At 45.0% G+C, this 21,490-nt stretch overlaps 1 protein-coding gene across 4 annotated transcripts in view; it reads right to left on the bottom strand.

Moving 5' to 3' along the window:
- The window catches only part of RIN2 (Ras and Rab interactor 2), a 112,707-nt gene that overhangs the window by 65,459 nt on the left and 25,758 nt on the right, over positions 1–21,490 (bottom strand). For 3 of the 4 annotated variants that reach the window (XM_080683039.1, XM_080683040.1, XM_080683038.1), the window contains one exon: positions 2,481–2,581. In XM_080683039.1, the coding sequence (XP_080539165.1) occupies positions 2,481–2,581 (101 nt within the window). Of the gene's footprint in view, positions 1–2,088; positions 2,257–2,480; positions 2,582–21,490 lie in introns of all 4 variants that reach the window. The other variant, XM_080683041.1, reaches the window with a different exon arrangement.

The raw sequence follows: 21,490 nt of genomic DNA, 5'->3' as shown, positions 1-21,490 counted from the left end.
AATATTAATCTGAGAAGGGGTTCATAATACAAGAAGAGGTTTCAGATCTCAAGCTTATCTCACTAATCATCTCACTATGAACCACGAAAGAGCAATGAAGAGCCAATGCAGGTTGGGGAATAGCGATTTCTAACCTAGGGCACTGGCCTGACAATTAATCCAGCATTCAACAAACTAGGGAACCACAGACACTTCCTGGTGACTGTGGGTGGATTAGGTGAGGTCATATCACAGCTCACACTCACCAACCATGAGGCTGCAAAAGGCCACTCACTGCCAGGCATCTGTGCAGCCACCAGAACACTCCCAGCTAAGGTCCTGCGTGGCTGACTGCTTCTTCTCTCTCCACTGGAGGCGGCCCTGCCTGCTCCCCTCTCCCCCTGGGCTGCTCTGGGTCAGGCTGACCTGCTGCTCCCCTGCGACCACCCACAGCTCTGCTCCGCCTTCACTGTGGAAACAACACCATGTCCTCCGTCCCCTACTTCTGTGTTATCCGTCCCTCCTCACGTCATTGACAAAATGGAGGAATTAATAGCAAAGTCACCACTCCATGCTTCTAAAACTCAGCGAGAGACGCCAGCACAGGAGCTACAGCCTTATTAGTCAGACTTTTACCACAAAATACGAGTCTCCTATCAGCAGAAAAAGGGTCATAGTGGAGCTCAACCTCACCGTGCAGTTAGGAGCTTCAATGAGTTCCAGCGGTAATGCATTTAGAACAGTGATTGGCAAGAGGTAAACACCACATGCATTGTTAAATCAAGACAATCTTGCTTTTTTTCTTTCTTTCCCATCAAAGAAAGTGCCAAGTAAAATGCCTCTGAAGTTTCATAAATTCAGTGTTAACCAACATAGCATTCAAGAATACCTATTAACCTGATAAAATAAAGTTACAGTCACTCTCTAATTTAAAAAGAAAAAGACTAGAAGCGATGTTAAAGATTAAATGAAGGCCCAGCTCTCCCACTTCAATTCCCTCTGCAGTCAGAGATCAAGCTGTTGCTAGCCCTTATCACATTATCACTCCTTCCAGTAAGCCCAGCATCTCCGTGGCTTATACGCAGGAAGGGTCCTGTCTGTCCTCTGCAGAGTTTGGGATCTACCTTGTAGTATTATGTTTCCTGGATGTGGGGAAATCCATGCTATGAACTCTCTCTTCTTTACTTTTTTGTCATCAGCCTGGACACCCAATTTATTTTTAGCTTAGTAATGAAAAGGGTAAGGAGAAATCCCCTGGCTAAAGTTCCACGGAGTTTAGAACTACTCTGAATGTGAGGTGGAAAGAGAATCAGAAATCATGGTGTACTTGTCTAGATTATGGGGGGAAAATGTACCAATCGAAGCCATTCACATTGAAATCAAGAGAAATTATAGAATGCCTAGTTCTGCTCCAAGTGGCTTGGGGGCCATCTGGTCTACCCCTGTCATTTTGTAGAGAAGGAAATGTAAGGCAGAATGTCCACAGCTACGGGAGAATATAGTTTCCCCAGAGACATAGGAGTTAAAGCACCACCCTACAGCTGCCAAGTGCCTCCTTGGGATTGCCACTCTCCCTTCAGGCTAGGGCAGGGAACAAGTCCTGCCAGTTTGAAATTTGCCTGGACAACCAAACCCAGGTGGTTCCCCTGCCTGCCTTTGCAGTACGACTCCTGCCTGTCTCAAGACTTGCAAGCAAATCCTACCGGGTGAAGCTCACCCTCACCCTGCACAGGCAGCCTCAACCCCATTTCCTGGGAAAAGGGGCACACTGATCACAAATCTGGCCTCTCAAGTACCAAATGTCCATGCCATTCAGCAGACAGTATATTCTGTTGTTTTGCTAGCAATGAATTACACAATCCAAGAGCTGGATGAGGTTTGACAAGCTCCTCCAACCTGCCACCCCCACCCTGATCTGGCACGTCCATTCTCCAGATAAAGATCAGTCCCTTACTACCTACTCTGATCCATGAAATACGTTCACAACATATCATGCTTAACCAGGACAACCCACTGCCTCCCCTTTTTAGTCATTTACAGTCACATCCGTCAGAACTCGGGTCTGCACCGCAGGCTAACGGCTATGGTAGGTGCTGGGGGTTTTCTGACCTGAGAACGCAAAATGAGTCCATCCTCTGAGTGCTCCCCTTTAAACCTCCTGGAGACTGATACAGGCTACACTGAGTTCTATTTTGCGCACGGAGGATCCTGCTGCGTTATTGTTTCCATCACTGTGAGTAGGTGGATATGGCAGATAGAATTTTAGGTTTCCGGGTTCTGGTGCCAGGAGGAAGGGAAAGGTTGTAAAGTTCAAGTGCCTTCGCAGGGATTAAAATAAACAAGCAGACAACTGGTTCCTAGGCCACTCCCACCTCCTCCAGGGTTTCATCTGGAGCCGCCACCACACTCCCAGTTCCCAAACTTGAGGAGCCCCGGAAATGGCAGTTCTCAACACGAATAGGGTCCACTTAGCTCCCGTCTCGCCTCATCGCCTCTGTCACCTGTGGGCTTCCGTGGGTTCCAGGCCATTTTCCAGGCTGACATCTGTCTGCACCATCTCCTGTTTCAGTTCTCCGATCTGCGAGGCGATTGTGTCAATAAGCTATTCAAAGACAAAAATAGTGTGACGTCAGGAAGTGGAAGTGAAGAGGCGTGCCCAGGGCCTGCGGAGCTTCAGACACTTCAGTAGGAGCACACAGATGACCACCCTTTTTTTTTTTTTTAAACCATGGCTCTGTGAATTTCCTCTACTCAGAGGAAAGAAATAAAAAGGGAGGGAGAGCTTCTTCTTAGAAAGAGGAAGAACTTTGGTTTCGGTACTGCCCTAAGAAAAATAATATGACACTCAGTTTGGTTTCTCAACGTGAACACAAAAAGGAATAAACAAATCCTGGTCAAATCAGGCCTTGACACTCATCCTGTCAAGGTGAATTCCCTGGATTAAAACTTACACAATCATTATTCTGGTTACAGAAATAAGCATATTTTAAAGACATACATAGCTTGCAAATCAATTCCCAATGACACTAAACTTATTTCTCACTTTATTTATTTTTTTATGGTCAGAGAAAACTGTTAGGGAAAAGGGAAGAGAGGGCGGCATGGGCCGAAAGTGTGTGAGTGGGTGGGTGGGTGGGTGAACCATGAGGAGAATGGAAGGGGAAAGGCGTGGTCTTATGTCCTCTACCCACATGCTGGGCAAGAGCTACATCTGTCCCTAAAGTTTGGTCTGAATTCTTGAGCCCATATATATCCACTCATTCAACAGACTCTTTGCTGGTTATAATTAGGCACTGTATGTGTAGAGCAGCTCTTAAAGTGTGCCACTGCTCACGAATTTTTAAAAATGTTATATAAATGTTACTTATGTCAACACGTAATTGCTTATTTTTAAAAAATATTTTAACATTTTTTTATTTACTTTCTAATACAGCAAATATCTGTAGATATATTCCACATGAACACAAGGGCATTGAAGTCCTCCATCATTTTTAACAGTGTGAAGTAGTCCTGGGACTAAAAGTTTGAGAATCACGATTCTACCTAAAGACGTGTTGTATTGCCTCCAGTAGCTTTTATCCCACCCAGACACTGGGAGAAATTTCATTTGATGGCCTAGGGCCATCATTGTTGACCCCATCAATTCATTCACTAATTCAACCGAATTCTGTGGCCACCCACTTCTTGTCAGGCACTACAAGTATAGAGTAAGGTTGACAATTCTCATAGAGATGATATCCTGGCAGGGCACAGACCATAGCACTTAGCAATAAGAAGTTCCAGAACGAGCCCAGCTGGTGTGGTTCAGTGGTTTAGCATTGACCTATGAACCAGGAGGTCATGGTTTGATTACCGGTGAGGGCACATGCCTGGGTTGTGGGCTCCATCCCCAGTGTGGGGCGGGCAGAAGGCAGCCAATCAATGATTCTCTCATCATCATTGATGTTTCTATCTTTTTCATCATTGATGGTTTCTATCTCTCTTTTCCCCTTTTTCCTCTCTATGAAATCAATAAAAATATATTTAAAAAAAGAAGTTCCAGAATGAAAAAAATAGGGTGATGCTATAGGAACGAACTACTGTATAGCTAGGGTGGGTTGGTCAGGACAGAACTTTGAAGAAGTGGTGGATCCCTGAATGACAAAGGGAGCCATGAAAAGATCAAGGGAGGAGCCCTCCACATAGAGGAAGTCCCAGAGGCTAGAGAGGCATTGTGGAAGGAGAGGCAGGCAGGAACCAGATCTCATTGGTCTTCTAGATTACAGTATCCTAGAATTTGAGTTTTCGATACTAAGAACCATTGGGGGGTTTTACGTAGGAGGATGGCATTTTACTTTTTTTATGTTCTGTAAAGAGCACCTTGGCTGCTGGCTAGAGATGTAAGGGCAAGAGGACAAACAGCAAGACCAGTTAGGAGGCAACTGCAGTGATCCCAGCAAGAGATGATGGTGGCTTGGACCAAGGTCATGGGAGCAACAGTGGAAGTGGAAAGAAGGGGGGAAATTCAGGAACAATATGACATAGAAACTGAATTGGAAGATGGAAAAAAACAAGGAAGGATTAGACTTGAGGAGGAAATCTAATTGGGCATTAGGCAGGTTAAGTTTTAATGGAGTTGTACTAGCCATCAATTAACTTTGTTAAGTGGCTTTTGACATTCATGATGGAGCTATTTATACATTTAGAAGCCACTGGCCTATGTGTTAGTATTTCAAAGTCCTTTGTCAGGGAGAGATTATCTAAGGGGAGAGTGTAGATGGAGAAGGTGTCCCCACAAATAGCTCTGTGCACTCCTAATACTTAGAGGTCAGAAGAATGAAGGCCTCCCCAGTCCTCTATGCTTGATCCATCCCCTTTGTGTGTGACTGGGTGTGGGCTGTGGGTGGAGCTTCTAGAAGCACTGGGGCCTTGGAAGAGAAAATGACCAGGAGATCCATTTGACACACATCCCAGTGGCAAAATCTTAAAAGTCTGATAATATTCGAGGATACGGAAAAATAGGAACCCATATGCTGCTGGGGAGTATTGCTCAGAGTTACTTTGGAGAGGAGTTTGCAATATCTTGTAGAGTTGAAGATACACAGACCTCCTAGTTACACACTCTAGAAAAACTCTTGCACATGGGTGCAGGGAGACCTTTATGAGAATATTTGCTGCACACTACTTTTAAGAAATCCAAATTATAAGCACCTATTTGTCCATCACTAGGAGAATGGATAAATTGAGGTATAGAATACTATACAGCAGTTAAAATTAATGAACCAGAGTGTTGATGAAAAAACATCCAGCGTAAGAAAAAGTCTTATTAGAGTTTAGTTGAGTCAAACTGATGACAATTGCCGGGAGGAAAAATCTCAATGGATTGAGAAAATACTCTGGAGAATGGCAGTTCTGCAGCTTATTTTATACGTTAGAATCCAAAAAGGGGATATAAAGTGGGAGGGGGGCGGTGCATGAAATCCACTGATGGTAGATTAGGGAGGCAGGAGCAAACAAAGTGGGGACATCTCTGAGCTTGGATTAAAAAGTAAAATGAAGAGACACATACTTATTTTACATTATGTAAAGTGGCTTTTGACATTCATGATGGAGCTATTTCGCTGGATACAGGATAGTTAACATTCATAGCACACAGAGATGGTAGCACATAGAGATGGTATGTGAGCCACAAGATAATATGGTCTCACGCTCTGGTGCCAGCAGTTGTGCCTTCAGGGGTCTAGATACTTCAAAGATATGTTATCTTAGATGCACAAAGACAACAGACAATTTTAAAGTTAAAGACTGACCTTTTCCAAGGAAGCTATAGGCCTAGGATTACCCACTATGACCCATTGTTAGCTAGGGATTTTTATGTTCAGACCACCCTATGTGGTTTACTTTGGTTTCTGGATTTGTAAGGCCCACCATATGGGCCTTCACTGAACTTGTCAGGTTTAGAATGTGGCCCCTGTTTTGTCCACAATAGCTATATGCATCAAGACATATATAAATATAAAAATTCAAAAGTCTTCATTAAAAATAAAGACAATAGCCAAGATATGGAAGCAACACAAGTGCCCATGAATAGTTGAGTGATAAAAAAGCCATCCTATCCAATAAAAGAGAAATATGCAAATTGACCGTACCTCTGCTACGACAAGCCACGCCCACCAGCCAATCAGGAGCGAATATGCAAATAAACCCAACCAAGATGGCTGCAGCCACAGAGAGCAGGAGGGAGGCTTGGGTTTCCCTGGCAATGGAGGAAGCCAAGCTTTCCGCCTGCCCTTGCCGGCCTTGGCCGGGGGCAGAGCCAGGTAATTGGAGGGAGCTGGGGGTCCCCCGCCCAGGGCCTGAACCTCGGCCAGAGGCTTGCGGCCGGGGCTGGGGCCGGAGCCGGCAATTGGAGGGAACTGGGGGGCCCCTGCCCAGTCCCCAAGGCTTTAGGCCTTGGCAGGGTTGGAGCCGGAGATCAAAGGAGATAGGTGTGAACTACAGAGGAAACACCTTTTCTGACTGCTTATTGGCTAAGCTCCCTGTATGCCACTGGTAATATTCTTAGTAACTAGGGTATAAGAATCCACAAAGGTGATCTAGGGCTTTTCCACCACACTCCTGGATAAAAAAACGAAGGTCTGCTGCTGGAGGGCTAAGAAATGTCATATCCTGCCCTAGGCGGTTTGGCTCAGTGGATAATGGCTAGGTTTGCCAACCGCAGGGTCCGGGTTAGATTCTGATCAAGGGCATGTACCTAGGTTGCAGGCTCCTCCCTGGCTGGGGCCCAGGTCAGGGCTCATGCAGGAGGCAACCAATCAAAGTGTTCCTCTCACTTTGATGTTTCTCTCTGTCTTGCCCTTTCTCTTCCACATTCTCTAAAAATCAATGGAAACATATCCTTAGGTAAGGATAAAAAAAAAAAAAAAAGAAATGTCATATCCTATGAAAGACACATCTTGAAAATGTCTAAAGAAAGTTGTCATTTTTTCATGGTGAAGGGACCGGAGTCCGTGTTGATGAAAACACCTTGGTGGCTGCGGTGACTGGCAGTGGCTGCAGCAGCAGGGTGATGGGGCTGGTGCGTTTCCCTGATCAGCCCGGTTGCCTCCCACAAAGGGAGGCCAGACTGCGGCTTAGGCCCGCTCCCCACTAAGCCGTCAGTAGGACATCCCCTGAGGGCTCCCAGTATGTGAGAGGGGGCAGGCTGGGCTGAGGGGACCCCCCCCAACAGTGCACAAATTTCATGCACCGGGCCCCTAGTGATATATATAATGGGATATTACTCAGTCATAAAAAAGAATGAAATCTTTAACCATTTGCAACAGCATGGATTAATCTGCAGGGGTGGGCAAACTTTTTGACTCGAGGGCCACAATGGGTTCTTAAACTGGACCGGAGGGCTGGAACAAAAGCATGGATGGAGTGTTTGTGTGAACTAATATAAATTCAAAGTAAAGGAGCGGAGGGGAGAGCAAGAGAACCCTCCCCGCTCTTTCGGCTCCGCAGGCCGGATAGAACAGCCAAATGGGCCGGATTCGGCCCGTGGGCCGTAGTTTGCCCACGGCTGATCTAGAGGGTATTATGCTCAGTGAAATAAATCAGTCAGAGAAAGACAAATACCATATAACTTCACTTATATGTAGACTCTAAAGAACAAAATAAATGAACAAACTAAATTGAAACAGACTCATAGACACAGAGTGGACTAGTGGTTATCAGAGGGGATGGAGGTTGGGGTACTGGGAGAAAGAGGTGAAGGAATTAAGTACAAACTGGTAGTTGTAAAACAGTCATGGAGCCGAAACCGGTTTGGCTCAGTGGCTAGAGCGTCGGCCTGCGGACTGAAGGGTCCCGGGTTCGATTCCGGTCAAGGGCATGTACCTTGGTTGCGGGCACATCCCCAGTGGGGAGTGTGCAGGAGGCAACTGATCGATGTTTCTCTCTCATCGATGTTTCTAGCTCTCTATCCCTCTCCCTTCCTCTCTGTAAAAAATCAATAAAATATATTTAAAAAAAAAAAACAATCACGGAAATGTTAGTAAAGCACAGGAAATATAGTCAATAATATTGTGATAACTATGTATAGTGCCAGTTGGAGTACTGGAAGTATCAAAGGGGACACTATGTAAAATATCTGATTGTCTAAGTACTAAGTTTTACACCTGAATTCAATCAAAATAAAATTGAAAGAAAAAATATCTTTAGAAAAGAGAAGCTGAAAATGGTTGCATTCAGTGTATAAGTTTAAAACCATGCAAAATTGCATTACTAAGTGTTTGTAGATACACACATAGATATAAAGACTACTCCAATATGCACTGTGGGGTTACAATGACTACCAGACAGCGACCAACTCTGGAGAAGAAATAGATAGAGGTATTTACAGGTAAAGGAGCTTAAACACAAGTGAGATTTTTTTAAAAACTTTTTTTAAAAAATTGATTTTAGAGAGAGAGGATGGGAGTTAGACAGAGAGAAATATTGAAAGAGAAACATTGATTGGTTGCCTCCACACGTACCCCAACCAGGGATGGAACCCAAAACCTCCCTGGGAATCCAACCTGCCACCTCTTGGTGCATGGAATGACACTCCCAACCAACTGAGCCACACCAGCCAGGGGAAGATTTTATTTCTTAAAATGAAATGGCAAACTGATAAGATTTGACAGAGCTAGTGATTGTTTTAGTATTATATGGGATTTTCTGTGTTTAAAATACTTCAGAATCAAAGTTTTAGAAAAATAAGAAAAGAGGTGGATGTGTATGAAACTGGGGGGAAAAGGAGGGATTAAGAAAGTGGGAGAAAGTGGGGTGAGTCAGGGGAGCCTGAGTGTCTGAGCCAAAGCCCTACCACTCTAGGCTGGGGTCCCTCCTCCCATTCTTGTTCACAGCTGTGATCTTGGTCACAGGACAGACACACACAGCCCACCAGGGAGCAGAGAGCCCTGCTGATGGAGGACCAGCCACAGCCTCAGGCAAACATCTACAGAAGCTGAAAGATTCCCATCCCCAGCAGTAAGAAAGGTCACCCTCTCCACCCTCAGCCACCTTCACAGCCACCATATTGATTTGAACTAACAATCCCCAGTGGCCTTCCCCAGGAGAAGAAGCTGACCACTCCAGCCAGACTGCTTCCTCCCGACACTGCTCCTGCTGACACTTTGGCTGCATCTCCAGCCCTTGGGACAATGCAGGGCAGATCAGGGACACCTGGGCATTTGTGTTCATTTTCAATTCCTGTAGATGTTTGATAGCATGCCACAGTAACCTAAGCTTTCCCATGGTCCAGGTCTGTTGTCAACCAATTCAATGCCAATAGGAATCCCCAATTTGGAGTGCAGTGAAGAAAACTTTATTCAGTGCAAACAGCTCAATTGTGATAGAGCACAATTATGAAAACAGTGTGACTGTGGAACAGCTCTATAGATTTACAGCGCAACAATGAAACAGCCGGCTGTGGGAAAGCATGGTTGTGAGGCAGCCCTAGGGCGAGGGCCCTCTCCAGCTAGACATCTCTGTTTGACTCTGTTCTGCTCCACTCTGCCCTGCCCACTTCTCTCCGGTCCAGCAGGACATCTTTGGTGTTTTGTCTTCAGGGTTTCAGCTACCTTACCTTTACGTGGGAGGGGAAAGTGTGCTCTGGAAGCCAGGGGGAACTGACCTCTATAGTCCCTTATTGGTCCATCCTCATGCAAATGAGGACTCCAAATCCTTGTAGTTTGATTGGTCCTAAAAGCATTGTCCTGATTGGCCAGAATGGAGCTGTTCTGATTGGTTGCTTAAGATGCTAATGTAGATATAGCTGCACAGCTCTGATTCTGTGGGGAAAGTCTCAGTCCTATTGGTTAAAACACAATTCCAGGAACTCGTTTTTATAAGGGTTGGCTTAGGGGACAGGAACAGAGTAAAGCAGGCAGTTCAGTGAAGGAATCAGGTAGTTCAGTGCAGGCCTGTCCCTAAAGTGTGGTTTATGTGAGCCTAGAAGCCCCTATTTAGAAATGGTTGCTAGGCTCTTTTTAATTGTTTTCTTTTCTTTTCTCTCTCTCTCTCTCTCTCTCTTTCTCTCTCTCTCTCTCTCTCTCCCCCCCCCCCCCTCTCTCTCCCTCCCTCCCTCCCTCCTTCCCTCCCTCCCTTCTTTCTTTCTTTTTTAAATTGAGAAGTTAGCCACCAGGAGTCCTTTTTGGTAGGTATCTTTTTCAGGATCCACAAAGCCAACAGCAGTGTTAATGGAAGTGCTTTACTGGAGTTGATGCTGCTAACTGAAGTTTCTCAAGGTCCACGAACACAACCCAAGACCCCAGCACATCCCTGTCCTTGTCCAGAGTTCCTACAAGAAGAGGAAGGGCTGCCTAAGCATCTGCCAAGCTGGTGAGCAAGTGCTACTTCCACAACCCTGTTTTGCTGCCAAGGCTGTGTGGGCATCTGGGGAGGTGGCAACAGAGGCAAGCGGCTGTTATTCAGTATAATCGGAGAATGAGATAGGACACCCATTTCCAGGAAATTAAGTTGGTGAGACAGTGGTTCTTATAACAAAAGGCAACATTTGTGTTCTTTCCAGAAAACTCCACAAGCTGTGACCTAAGGCCTCAATCTAAGAGACAGCCATGTACAGGGCATAGCAGAGCTGCACTGATAAAGCCCGGACATACCTATGTTTGTTAGGTCCAGCTTTGTTGCTGGGGATGAAATGGCCTGTTTCATAGCAATGATCACCATTAATATAAAGGGAGAATTTAAATAGGAAGAGGATTTGGGAGCATTTAAGAACTTGTTACAAAGTGTTTTAATCTCATCTTTCTTGTAATCCTCCAACACCCTTTGCCCCTAGCTAGAGTCAGCCAACAGGAGGCCATGAGGGTATTTGAGGGCAGGTCTTTTTGAACCCAAAGCTGGGGGGCGGGGAGAGAATGGGGAGGAGTGTGTGCAGGGAGAGAGGGTGTTGCTGGCAGGAAGTGAAGGTCTGTAGCCACTCTAAGGAGAAGAGGCCAGAGAGAGGGAGCCTGAAGAAGGCAGGCCAGGGGTTGAGTCTCTGGGTCCCCTCCCTCTTTCTACTCAGAAACCCAGTGCGCTAGGCCCCCTAACACGTATGCCTCTGTGCAAGACACAGGAAGCCTGGAGTGCTCACCTGGGTGATTTTCATGCAAACTGGCATCCAGGCCCAAGGCAGAATTCTGGAAGCTCCAGGTTCTTTCTTGGCCCTCTGAGGTCACACCCAGGACTCAGTCTGCTATACTCCAGCCTGGCACAGATATCTACCCTGATCTGCACCATTTTGTAATCATTCTAGGAAATTTCCAGTAGGCAGGAACCTCACCTGAGGGGCCACATTTCAAGCCTTGTAGTGTTTAGAGGCAGTCTAGCTTGCAGCAACTACCTGGTAGTTTGGCAGCGTGAGCTAGTAGTGGTGAGCATACCAGCTTTGGGTTCAAAAAGACCTGCCCTCAAATATCCTCAAGGCTTCCTGTTGGCTGACTCTGGGGGCAAGGGGTGTTGGAGGATTAAAAAGGACAATGAGATTAAAACACTTTGTAACAAGTACCTGAATGCTCCTCAATCCTCTTCCTATTTAAATTCTCTCTTTATATTAATGGTGATTATTGCTATGGAATAGTCCATAAAGCTAAAAGACACTTAAAAAGGACTTATACCCCTCCCAACCTGGAGAGGGGCCATTTCAGCCCCAGCAGCAGACCTGTCCTACAAAAGACTAGTGCTTGTGGAGCCCAATCTTCTGTCTGTCTGCCCAGAAGTCTCTAACCTCCAGATCTGCCTGCTAGAGGTCGATTTTCCCTGGCTGGATGAGGGAGACAAGTCGCCATCTGCAGTCCCTATTTGTAAGCAAGGTTGGAGGGAGGAAGAGGGAGGGACTCCAAATCTTGGTTTCTTTCTTTTAAGGTTAGATAAAAGGAGAAAAATTATCTTGAAGGTCGTGTAAAAATGAAATGAGAAAAGTGCTTATAGAGCAAGTTGCGATACAACACTAATTCCAAGGCTAACTCAGGAATGTTATCAGTTGTTTGGAAAGGGCTGTGTAGCTGATAGAGGAAGACTTGAAACCGAGGGTGTGGGAAAAGTCAAGTGCTGGCTTTCAGCTATGGGGTTTCTATTTCCCAAGTGCATCAGCTTGGCCTCTCCAGTCCCATCAACTCGGTGGAATTAGACCCACCTCCCGGTCACGGAAACCACATGGCCAAGCAATTCCCTCTCCTGTCTGCTTCCGCTGAGGTAGAGGAGCTTCATGGACTGGTGGATACACCCACTGGGGTTTGTCTGAAGTAGTCTGGAAAATAATGGGCTTCTTACAAACTTTCAAATTGTCACCATGGAAACAAAAAAGTAATGGAGACTTCTTCCCTTTACTTGTAGAGGAGTGTCTGCGGAATGCCGAAGCATCTCGGAACCATGCCCTTTTGTTTTGTTTTGAAACTATGTTCCATCTCCTATGGGCGTTTGCATGTATATTTAAAGAATTTAATTATATTCACAAACATAAACACATGAATACATTCCCACTGAAAAACAGATTACTGTAGTTCAAGTTAATCTTCCTTGACCATAGCCCATAATCCTTTCCATCTACTATTGTCAGTTTTTTGTGTATCATTCTTGAATGTTATGATCCTGTGCTTTTTCACCTCTAGTTTGCTTAGTATAACCAACAAAATGTCGTGGGATGTATCCACACTGATAAAGGAAGCCCTAGTTCATTTTATGTGGGAATGGTTTTCCATCATTGGAGTATACCACACAGGGACATTCCACATATCCATTCTATTTTGACAGACATGTAGGTCGTTTTCAATGTTTTGCTGTCACAGGCAGTGTTGTGATGAACAGCCTGTGTAGCCTGTGAAACCTCAGAGTAAATGCCGCATTGCTCTCCAGGGGGCTGTGTCCATCTCTCCTGTCTCCGCCCTCTTCGAGAGCATCCACCACACTTGTCAGGGTTTTGATATACCCCACTTTTAAGCTTTGGCCAACCTGATGAGTGCAGTGGCTTTTCATTGTCTCAATGTGCTTTGTTCAGATGATATTGTTTGTATACTGACTGACTGTCTGCATTTCTTCTGAGGAATTGCCTATTCATTTATTTGTCGACCATTTTGAGGTTCCTTATTTTTTCTTAAGTTGTGATATAAATCCGCTGTCTCAACTATTTAAAAGGTTTTTTCTCATACTGCTTTCCTGTCTTTTAAATTCCTAAAGCTTTTAAGGTTGATAGAGTCAGAAGTTCATTATGGTTCTTGTTTTGTCTAAGAAGACATTCCTTATCTTGAAGCAATCAACACTCTCTTCTATTTTTTGCTAAGATGTTTTGCCTATTTACATATATTGTATTCACTTATTTGTAGGCCTTTCATTCATCTGGAATGCCATTTTTAGAAAATATGTTTTTATTTATTTCAGAGAGAGGAAGGGAGAAGGAGAGAGATAGAAACATCAAAGATGAGAGAGAATCATTGATTGGCTGCCTCCTGCACAGTCTCTACTGGGGATAGATAGAGCCTGAAACCCATGCATGTGCCCTGAGGGGAAATCAAACCATGACCGCCTGGTTCATAGGTCGGAGCTCAATCACTGAACCACATCATCCAGGCTGGAATGTCATTTTGAGTGTGATGTGAAGTCAGGATGAGGGAGTGAGGGATGACTATATTAGGGCCAGAACTAGTTTCCCCAAACCTAAACTCTGCACTCTGGTATGGCTTTATTGGCCAAGGTGCCTTCTGCAGGACAAGGAATGTACACAGAGGGCAACCTTTTCCAAACTTGCCTGAAGGCTGGGAGTGGCCCAGGAGGCAGCAGGTAGAATTCTGCCCTTGATTTTCATTCCAAAAGGGGAGCAAATGAGCTCAAAAATATTTATGCAATAGTTTACCTAGCCCTGCTGATTCAAAACGTCCCCTTAATCACAATCAGAGCCCTCCTATTTACCGAAAAACAATATTCATTATCTTTTTATCCCACTTTCCCTATTTTGGAGTTAAAAATAATACAACACAGTTCCACACACTTTTTCTCTATCCACCCCCATACCATATTCTGACTTAAGTGAAATGGTTTGATGTAAATAATTTTGATTTTAGCTCAAAGTAGTACATAGTAGTATTTAGAGAAAACAAACACACGTGAATACTTTAATACTTAAAAGCAAAATTTTGGCTAAATGCCTGGCTTGGAATTCCTTTGGCTCTGCTGCTTCAAGCAGTGTGCCCTTGACCAAGTCATCTGACTCATTAAATATCCGGATCCGAGAACTAAGGCTACGCTGAGGCCTGCCCCTCAGGGCTGCCTAGTAAGAGTTCACTGAGGTGATGCTGCAAAGCCCACAGCAGATGTTCTTTAGTACTTGAGTATTTGCTGGTAGGCTGAGGGCTTAGCCATTTACACCACCCACAGATGAAAGTCACAAGTCTGGTTTAAAGGGTGTGAGACGTGTAGGTATGTACATGTGTTGGCTAATTATATTTGTTGGGGGACCCAGGTTCTTGTGCAAGGCTCATGAGGGAGACCTTCGCATCTATGTCCCCACAGGCACTTGAATTCCATGAGATTTGCTAGAGGCCTGATAAGCATGGATGTACTTACAATGGATAGAAATATTTTAATTTAGGAAAGTCCCAGAAAATTCAGGACCCGGTGCCCCTTGTGTGTGTTGGTACCCCCGGGGAAACCTCAACATGTTGATGGACCAGGTTTCCATACCTTTTAGCTTCTTGGACCCTCAGATTTAAAAACTTCTGCAAACATCGCGCTGCAACACAGCGTCCCTTGAGATCAGGGCTTCCACCAAAGGGGGCTCTGAAGGCCTCCAGAGAGCCGTCATGAGAAGGAAACCTGGCCCTACACAGCCAGCCCCAAGTCCTTTGTCTGAGAATGGCTTTCCAGCAGCCAGAACCTGCTTTGTCTGGTGCAGAGACCCCAAAGGACCTCCAGAGTCAGTCTTCCACCAATGAGTGATGGGCGCTGGGGAGTAAATACTTCAGCTCCCTCTCCTCTGGCTGAGACCACTCTGAGGTGAGATCTACACTGTTCCCAAAGTTACCATCAGGGAACTTTGCTTGAAATTGGACCCTCGTCTGAGCTCTTGCTCTACCCCACTATGGAACTCTCTTCGGAGCACTTCCTGATAATCCATTTTCATAAAAATTGTTGGCTCTGGGCCTGTTTTGGGGGAATCTGAGCCATGATGCCCCCAACCTTCCTGCTTGGCCCCCTCTTTTACCATTTGAGGTGGATGGTCCTGCCTGTGGGTTATTCCTGAAGCCAGATGCTCTCCTGAGCAGCCCCAACTTGGATGTAAATTAGTCACAGCAAGAATGATGTCTCTTTGCTCCCCACTCCATCCTCTGAGCTCCGGACAGGCCCTGGCATACATGGGTTATTGAATGAATGAGTGCTCTTCCTTCTCTACCTTCCTCTTTGTAACTTCCCTGTTCATTTCCTTCTATACCAGGGGTAAATCAGGACATGACACAGTGGGGTGGAGCACCAACCAGTCCATTAGACCTTGGCTGGCCATGATGGGGAAGTAGCTGATGTTGTGGCAGCCACTAAAGAAGCACTGCTCAAGAGGATTTTTTGGTGTTTGTTTGTTTTTTTAATATATTTTTATTGATTTCAGAGAGGAAGGGAGAAGGAGAGAGAGATAGAAACATCAATGATGAGAGAGAATCATTGATCAGCTGCCTCCTGCATGTCCCACATTGGGAATCGAACCATGACCTCCTGGTTCATAGGTCGATGCTCAACCATTGAGCCACGCCAGCCAGGCTGCTCAAGAGTTTTCAGTTAGTCACCACCAAAAATACCAATGTGGTTGCACATCCAGAATGCAGCTGTGCTCTCCTTATCCATGGTTAAGTTCTCATTGTGTGGAAGCCGGTGACTTTAAACATGCCCCCCCGACCCGCAGTGATCTATACTAATAATAGAGGGATATGCAAATTGGCTGGGATGCTGTCACACAACAACCAGTCAGGATGGGGGTGGGGCCGTGGCGGAGAGCTCTCAGCACACCTGCGCCGGGGGTCCGAAGGGCGTGGAGAATAAGGAAGAGCAGATAGGCAGTTATGGGGATCAGGCCAGGAGGGGACAGCAGATAGGCAGTTAGGCGATCAGGCCAGGAGGGGAGAGCAGTTAGGGCCATCAGGTCAGCAGGGGAGCAGTTAGGGGCATCAGGCAGGCAGGCAGGTGAGCAGTTAGGAGCCAGTAGTTCCAGATTGCGAGAGGGATCCCGGATTGAAGAGGGCGCAGGCCAGGCTGAGGGACCTCTCTCCCCCCGTGCACGAATTTCGTGCACTGGGCCTCTAGTTACTTTATAAGCTGCCTCTACTGAAATGGAAGAGACCAACTTGGCTCTACCTTGGCCGGCTGGGAAAGGCTGGGTGGGCCACGCTGATACAGGTGTCGCTGACTCTGTGTAACTTCTAGAGGCCTAGACTCATTTTGTGTGTGTTTTTTTTCTAAACCATATTTGAAATGATACTGCAGAGCAAACCCTCTGATATAGCTTTCAATTTAGTGTCTCCTTGGAAAAATAGAACATAATTAAAAAAATAGTTCAGTACATGAAATATTGTAGCGGCTAGTGTGCTATATCTTGAAACAGTCATTGTGCCAAGGTGCTGCTTTACTTTGTCAGTTTCTGAGGCCAGTATTGTATTAGATTCTTCAATGACCTCAGAAGTCATAGATATCACCAAATTACTGCCCGTGGCTTTGAGTTTTAAGGTTAAATAACAAGGCAAATGAGAGAAGCCCCATGAAGAATGAAGTTCTTCCTAAGAGTTGGCACTAATGTTTCTACAGCCCTGGTTAGTTTTAGCATTTGTGTTTTAAGTTTGATTTTGCATTTTTTTTTCTTTATATTTTTATAGTATTTATTACACAGAAAGCTCTAGGTCTACAATGGGGAAGAACAAAACAAAAAAAAACACCTCAATGTGCTTGCCCTGGCCAGTGTGGCTCAATTGGTTGAACAACGTCCTGTGCACTAAAAGGTCACCAGTTCGATCTGGGTCAGGGCACATACCTGGGTTGCAGGTTCCAAACCAGTCGGGAGTGTGCAGGAGGCAGCAGATCAATGTTTCTCTCTCACCTCTTCTCTCTCTCTCTCTCCTCTCCTTCTCCCCTTCCCCCTCCTTCTCTCTCTCAAATCAATAAAAAGAAACATACACACATTGGAAAAAAAAACACACAAACATAACAATGTGTTCCATCAAATTTAGGATATGGTCAATTATAAGATACACTTATTTTATATATCATCAAGAAAAAAAGATTCCCCAATTATAATTATACCACACGCTTAATTATAAAATACACAAGATTTCATAGATGATAAAATATGACAATTGGCGCATCTTAGAATTGAAGTGTGTTAATCTATGTTTTCATGGAGCTCAAGGTGGGGTCTGAGATTGTGTTGATCATTGTTAATGTCCTGTTTTGCTGTCGTATTAGTGACAAACATGCTGTGTGAGGACTAGCATCTTGGAATTTACAAAATGGGGTGACCAGCAGGCATTCCAGCCTCCTGAGCTCCACCTGGCACCCTCTCAGGTGTCACAGGGCTTTCGAGAGGCACTCTGCCATGACAATGGCTGGCAGCCTGGCAAAAGCAGGCTCCTGCACAGTGAGCAAGCACCTCTGACCTCGGTCTTTGGAAAACACACAGTCGGGAGCCAATTTGCATGGGTAATGACAGCGAAACCCTGGCTGTGATGCCCTTTCAATCTTTAAACATTTAGAGGAACTGCAAGGCCAATGTAATGCCGGTAGAGTCACCATTGAGATCAACCTTGTCCACCCACACATGGGTTCAGCCACAAAAGGTTCCTACAGTTGAGAAAACGATGCAAAACTTGAAGCAAAAAAAAAAAAAAATTGTTTTCAAAGTCATAGTTGGAAGGCTACCTAAGTCACCTGGGATGTCACTTGTTTGATTCTTTTCTCTGATTAAGGCACAGACTTTATCAAGTCAAATGCAGAGCTTGTGGAAGACTGATATATGTTTGGTAGAAAAGATGGCCCCAAAGGTTTTGGGTTTATTGCCCTGTACATCTGTAGCCAGTTTGTATTAGGTTGAACTATATGAACTTGCAGTGATGGAAGGTAAAAAACGGTTGATATCAGCCATGTCAAGCTTATATCTAATCTCGCAGAGTTAGACACACAAGCTGGCTGACTGCAGCTATTACAGCTGGCTCAAGATGGGATTCTTCTGTCCACCGGCTATTTACCTGTCTCTGCCATCTGGCGTTGACTTTAACATCCCGTTGATCTCCCCTTTAATATGTTAAATCAATATTTGATACATATTCACTATGTATTTGTATAAGAATCATGATTTTTCACTTTTTGAAAATGATCTCTGAAGTTTATCCATATCCATGCTGTTCTAAGAGGCGTGACAACTGTGTATCTTTGGCTGCACGTGTGTGTGTGTGTGTGTGTGTGTGTGTGTGTGTGTGTGTGTGTGTGTGTGTAGACTTCATTTTCCTCAAGTGTTAGGTTTCTAACACCTCCTTTGGCTCAGACTTTTGAAATTGCCAGCTGCCCTTTGCCTTTCCGGAATGCAGTGGCATGAGTGCTGCAGTCACATTCACTTCCCTTTACCACCTCCGGTTTCCTTCAATGGGCTTTCTAGAAGCGCTGGAGGAGAAATAATGACTCGTTCCTTTCTGGAAGTCAATTTGAATGTATATATCAACGATTTAAGTATGAAAATTATTGGCTTCAGCATTTCTAATTCTAGGAATTGACCCGAAGAAATATAAGCATGTTCTTGGCAACATCATTTATAATAGTGAACAATGAAAAAAGGACTAAATGTTTAACAACAGTGGACTCATCAAAGTGTGGTAGAGCATTATACTGGAATACTATACAGCCATTAACATTGTGATCCTGTTATATATTAATTGATAGGCACAATATATGTCATGTATCAACACAGTAAAAAAATAAATATATAGTGATATATTATTAAGTGTTAAAAAAAGTTGCATAACAGTATGTATTCTCAAAGCCTATCTTTGTAAAACATTAATCTATGAGTTTATATAATACTAGAGGCCTGGTGCATGAAAATTCATGCACTGGAGGGCGTGTCCCTCAGCCCAGCCTGCCCCCTCTCACAGTCCAGGAGCCCTAGGGGTGGGAGGCGACCTGGTGATCAGGGGAAGACGACGCCCCCATTACACCTCTGCTGCTGCCACTGCCAGCAGTGCAAGCCTCGGCCAGCCCTGGTTACCTAAGCCTCGGGCAGCCCTGGGCAGCTGGGCAGCTGCCATCTGAAGCTTGCCTGTGCTTTGGGCATCAGCTGAGCAGCCAACATCCAAGGCTTGCCTGCGCCTTGGGCATCAGCTGGGCAGCCGCCATCCGAGGCACAGGCAAGCCTCTGGCCGGCCCTGGGCAGCTGGGGGACTGAGGGCAGGTCTGGCCACACCATGTGCCTGCCACTCCTCTGGTGGGGCTGAAAGGACTGGGGGACTCCAATGGGGCTGAGGGGACTGGGTGCCGCCATCTTGTGGCTATGGGCGCCACCATCTTTGTGACGGCATGATGGTCAATTTGCACATTCACTCTGTATTAGATAGGATAATAGAAATACAAACAGAGCAAAATTCTGGATGTATCAGCATCAAGATACTCACAGGGTTCATTTCCAGGTGGAGCATGAGAGGTGATACAATATAGGTGATATTCTTTTTCTTTACACTTCTTAAATCTTTCTATAAACTTTTTTAAAAAGGAAAAAAATAGCTATTTTCATTTTGGGAAAAATAAAAGTAAAAGAATAATTTGATGGGTGGAATTCATATAGAGCCTGGAATTATCAGCATAGCAATTAGACAAGTTTTCTTCAGAGCTCCTGGGTTCGGTGACAAAAATTGGACTATGGGTGCTGAAGTTTACCAAATGGAAGTGCCAGCAATACTTATACTTGGTTGGTGCAGGCTTTGAAAGGAAATGAGATGTTCTGCCGACCATCATGGCTGAACTACTCAATGATGTTCCTCGCTGACTAAAACTTTGGCCTTGCCATTCAGAGCTGTACCTCACCTATCCAGTCTACCTTTTTTGACAGCTATACTCAATTACACACCAGGGGTTAACTTCCATACGGATTGGAGTCACTCACTCTTAATTCCAAAACATCAGTTACATAAGGAAGTTCCCCCCCCACCCCCGCCGAGTTATAAAAACCAAAGTAAGCTCTAAGCTGTAATTTCTCTGTGCCCTGCTGCTTCTACTCAACTGACTCCAAGTGCCTACTAATTTCAAAGGGACTGAGTCAGCTGGGGTATGTGTTTAAAGCAGCATTTCCTCAAATGCTTTTCACTCGGCACTAGCAATGTAGGATGTGAACAGACATGATTTCACTGGAATACCACTGGAAACATCCAGTGAACTGGGTTAAACGTTTTATTCATCAAGGTCACTGTGGGTTCCTTAGGACCTTTTAAGATCAGGGGTGGGGAACCTTTTTTCTGCCAGGGGCCATTGGGATGTTTATAACATCATTCCTGGGACATACAAAAGTATCAACTTAAAAATTAGCCTGCTATATTTGGTCAAACATTTAATTAACTCACCCCTAATGCCTTGGCAGGGCCAGACCAAATGATTTCTCGGGCCTTCTACGGCCCACAGGCTGGACGTTCCCCACCCATTTTAAGATGCTCATGTGCTGTGTGCAGGGTTCCACAGGCCTACTGACATTACGAATTTTTGTTGATGACCATTCTGGGGAGCAGTGTTCTACAGAAACTCTCTCTTTTTTTAATCCTCACCAGAGGACAAGTTTAGAGAGAGGAAGTGTGGGGGGTTGGGGGGCAGAAGAGAATAGAGAGAGAGAAGGAAAGAAACACGGATTGGTTGCCTTCCATACCTGCCCCAACTGGGGATAGAACCCACAACCCAAGTATGTGCCCTGACTGGGAATCGAACCAGCAGCCTTTCTGTGCACAGGACAACTCTCCAACCAACCTAGCCACTCCAGCCGGGCCTGCTGAAACTCAAAGAAATCCTAACTAAGGGAATGCTGGCATGGCCCTTTGGGGGTGGTAACTGCTGCATTTGTAATATCATTTTTAATTAAAAAACAGACACAACTTAATGGTGTTAGGTTTCAAAGGAAAAGTGATTGGAGAGGAGACATGGATCTACATCTTGCGACATTAAAGTGAAAATTTTCAAATAGACCATTAAATTCTTTTTTTCCTGTAAGTTGAGTGTGTCAGTGTCATCTGTACACATATATTTGGTTTAGGGAAGGAAGAAGGCAGAGGGACTATGAAAAGGGAATTTGAATTTTTTAAAAATGTCAAGTTTGGCCATTTTCAGTCTTGTGAAGATGATTAGTAACTCTGAGAGGATGAATCACCGAGGCTTTGAAGCTTACTAGAATTCAAAGCGTTTGTTCCTCATGAGGAACCGGAGCTTTGATGCAGAAGTCTGCTCAGACACGCCGGTCTCAAAATTTCAGATGAGATATACGTGGCAGGTACTACCAGTGCCTTCC

This window comes from Plecotus auritus, assembly GCF_963455305.1.
Source record: "Plecotus auritus genome assembly, chromosome: 8".
Classification (NCBI taxonomy): Eukaryota; Metazoa; Chordata; class Mammalia; order Chiroptera; family Vespertilionidae; genus Plecotus; species Plecotus auritus.
Note: the sequence above shows the minus strand (reverse complement) of the source record. Positions and strands in the feature narration are given on the sequence as shown.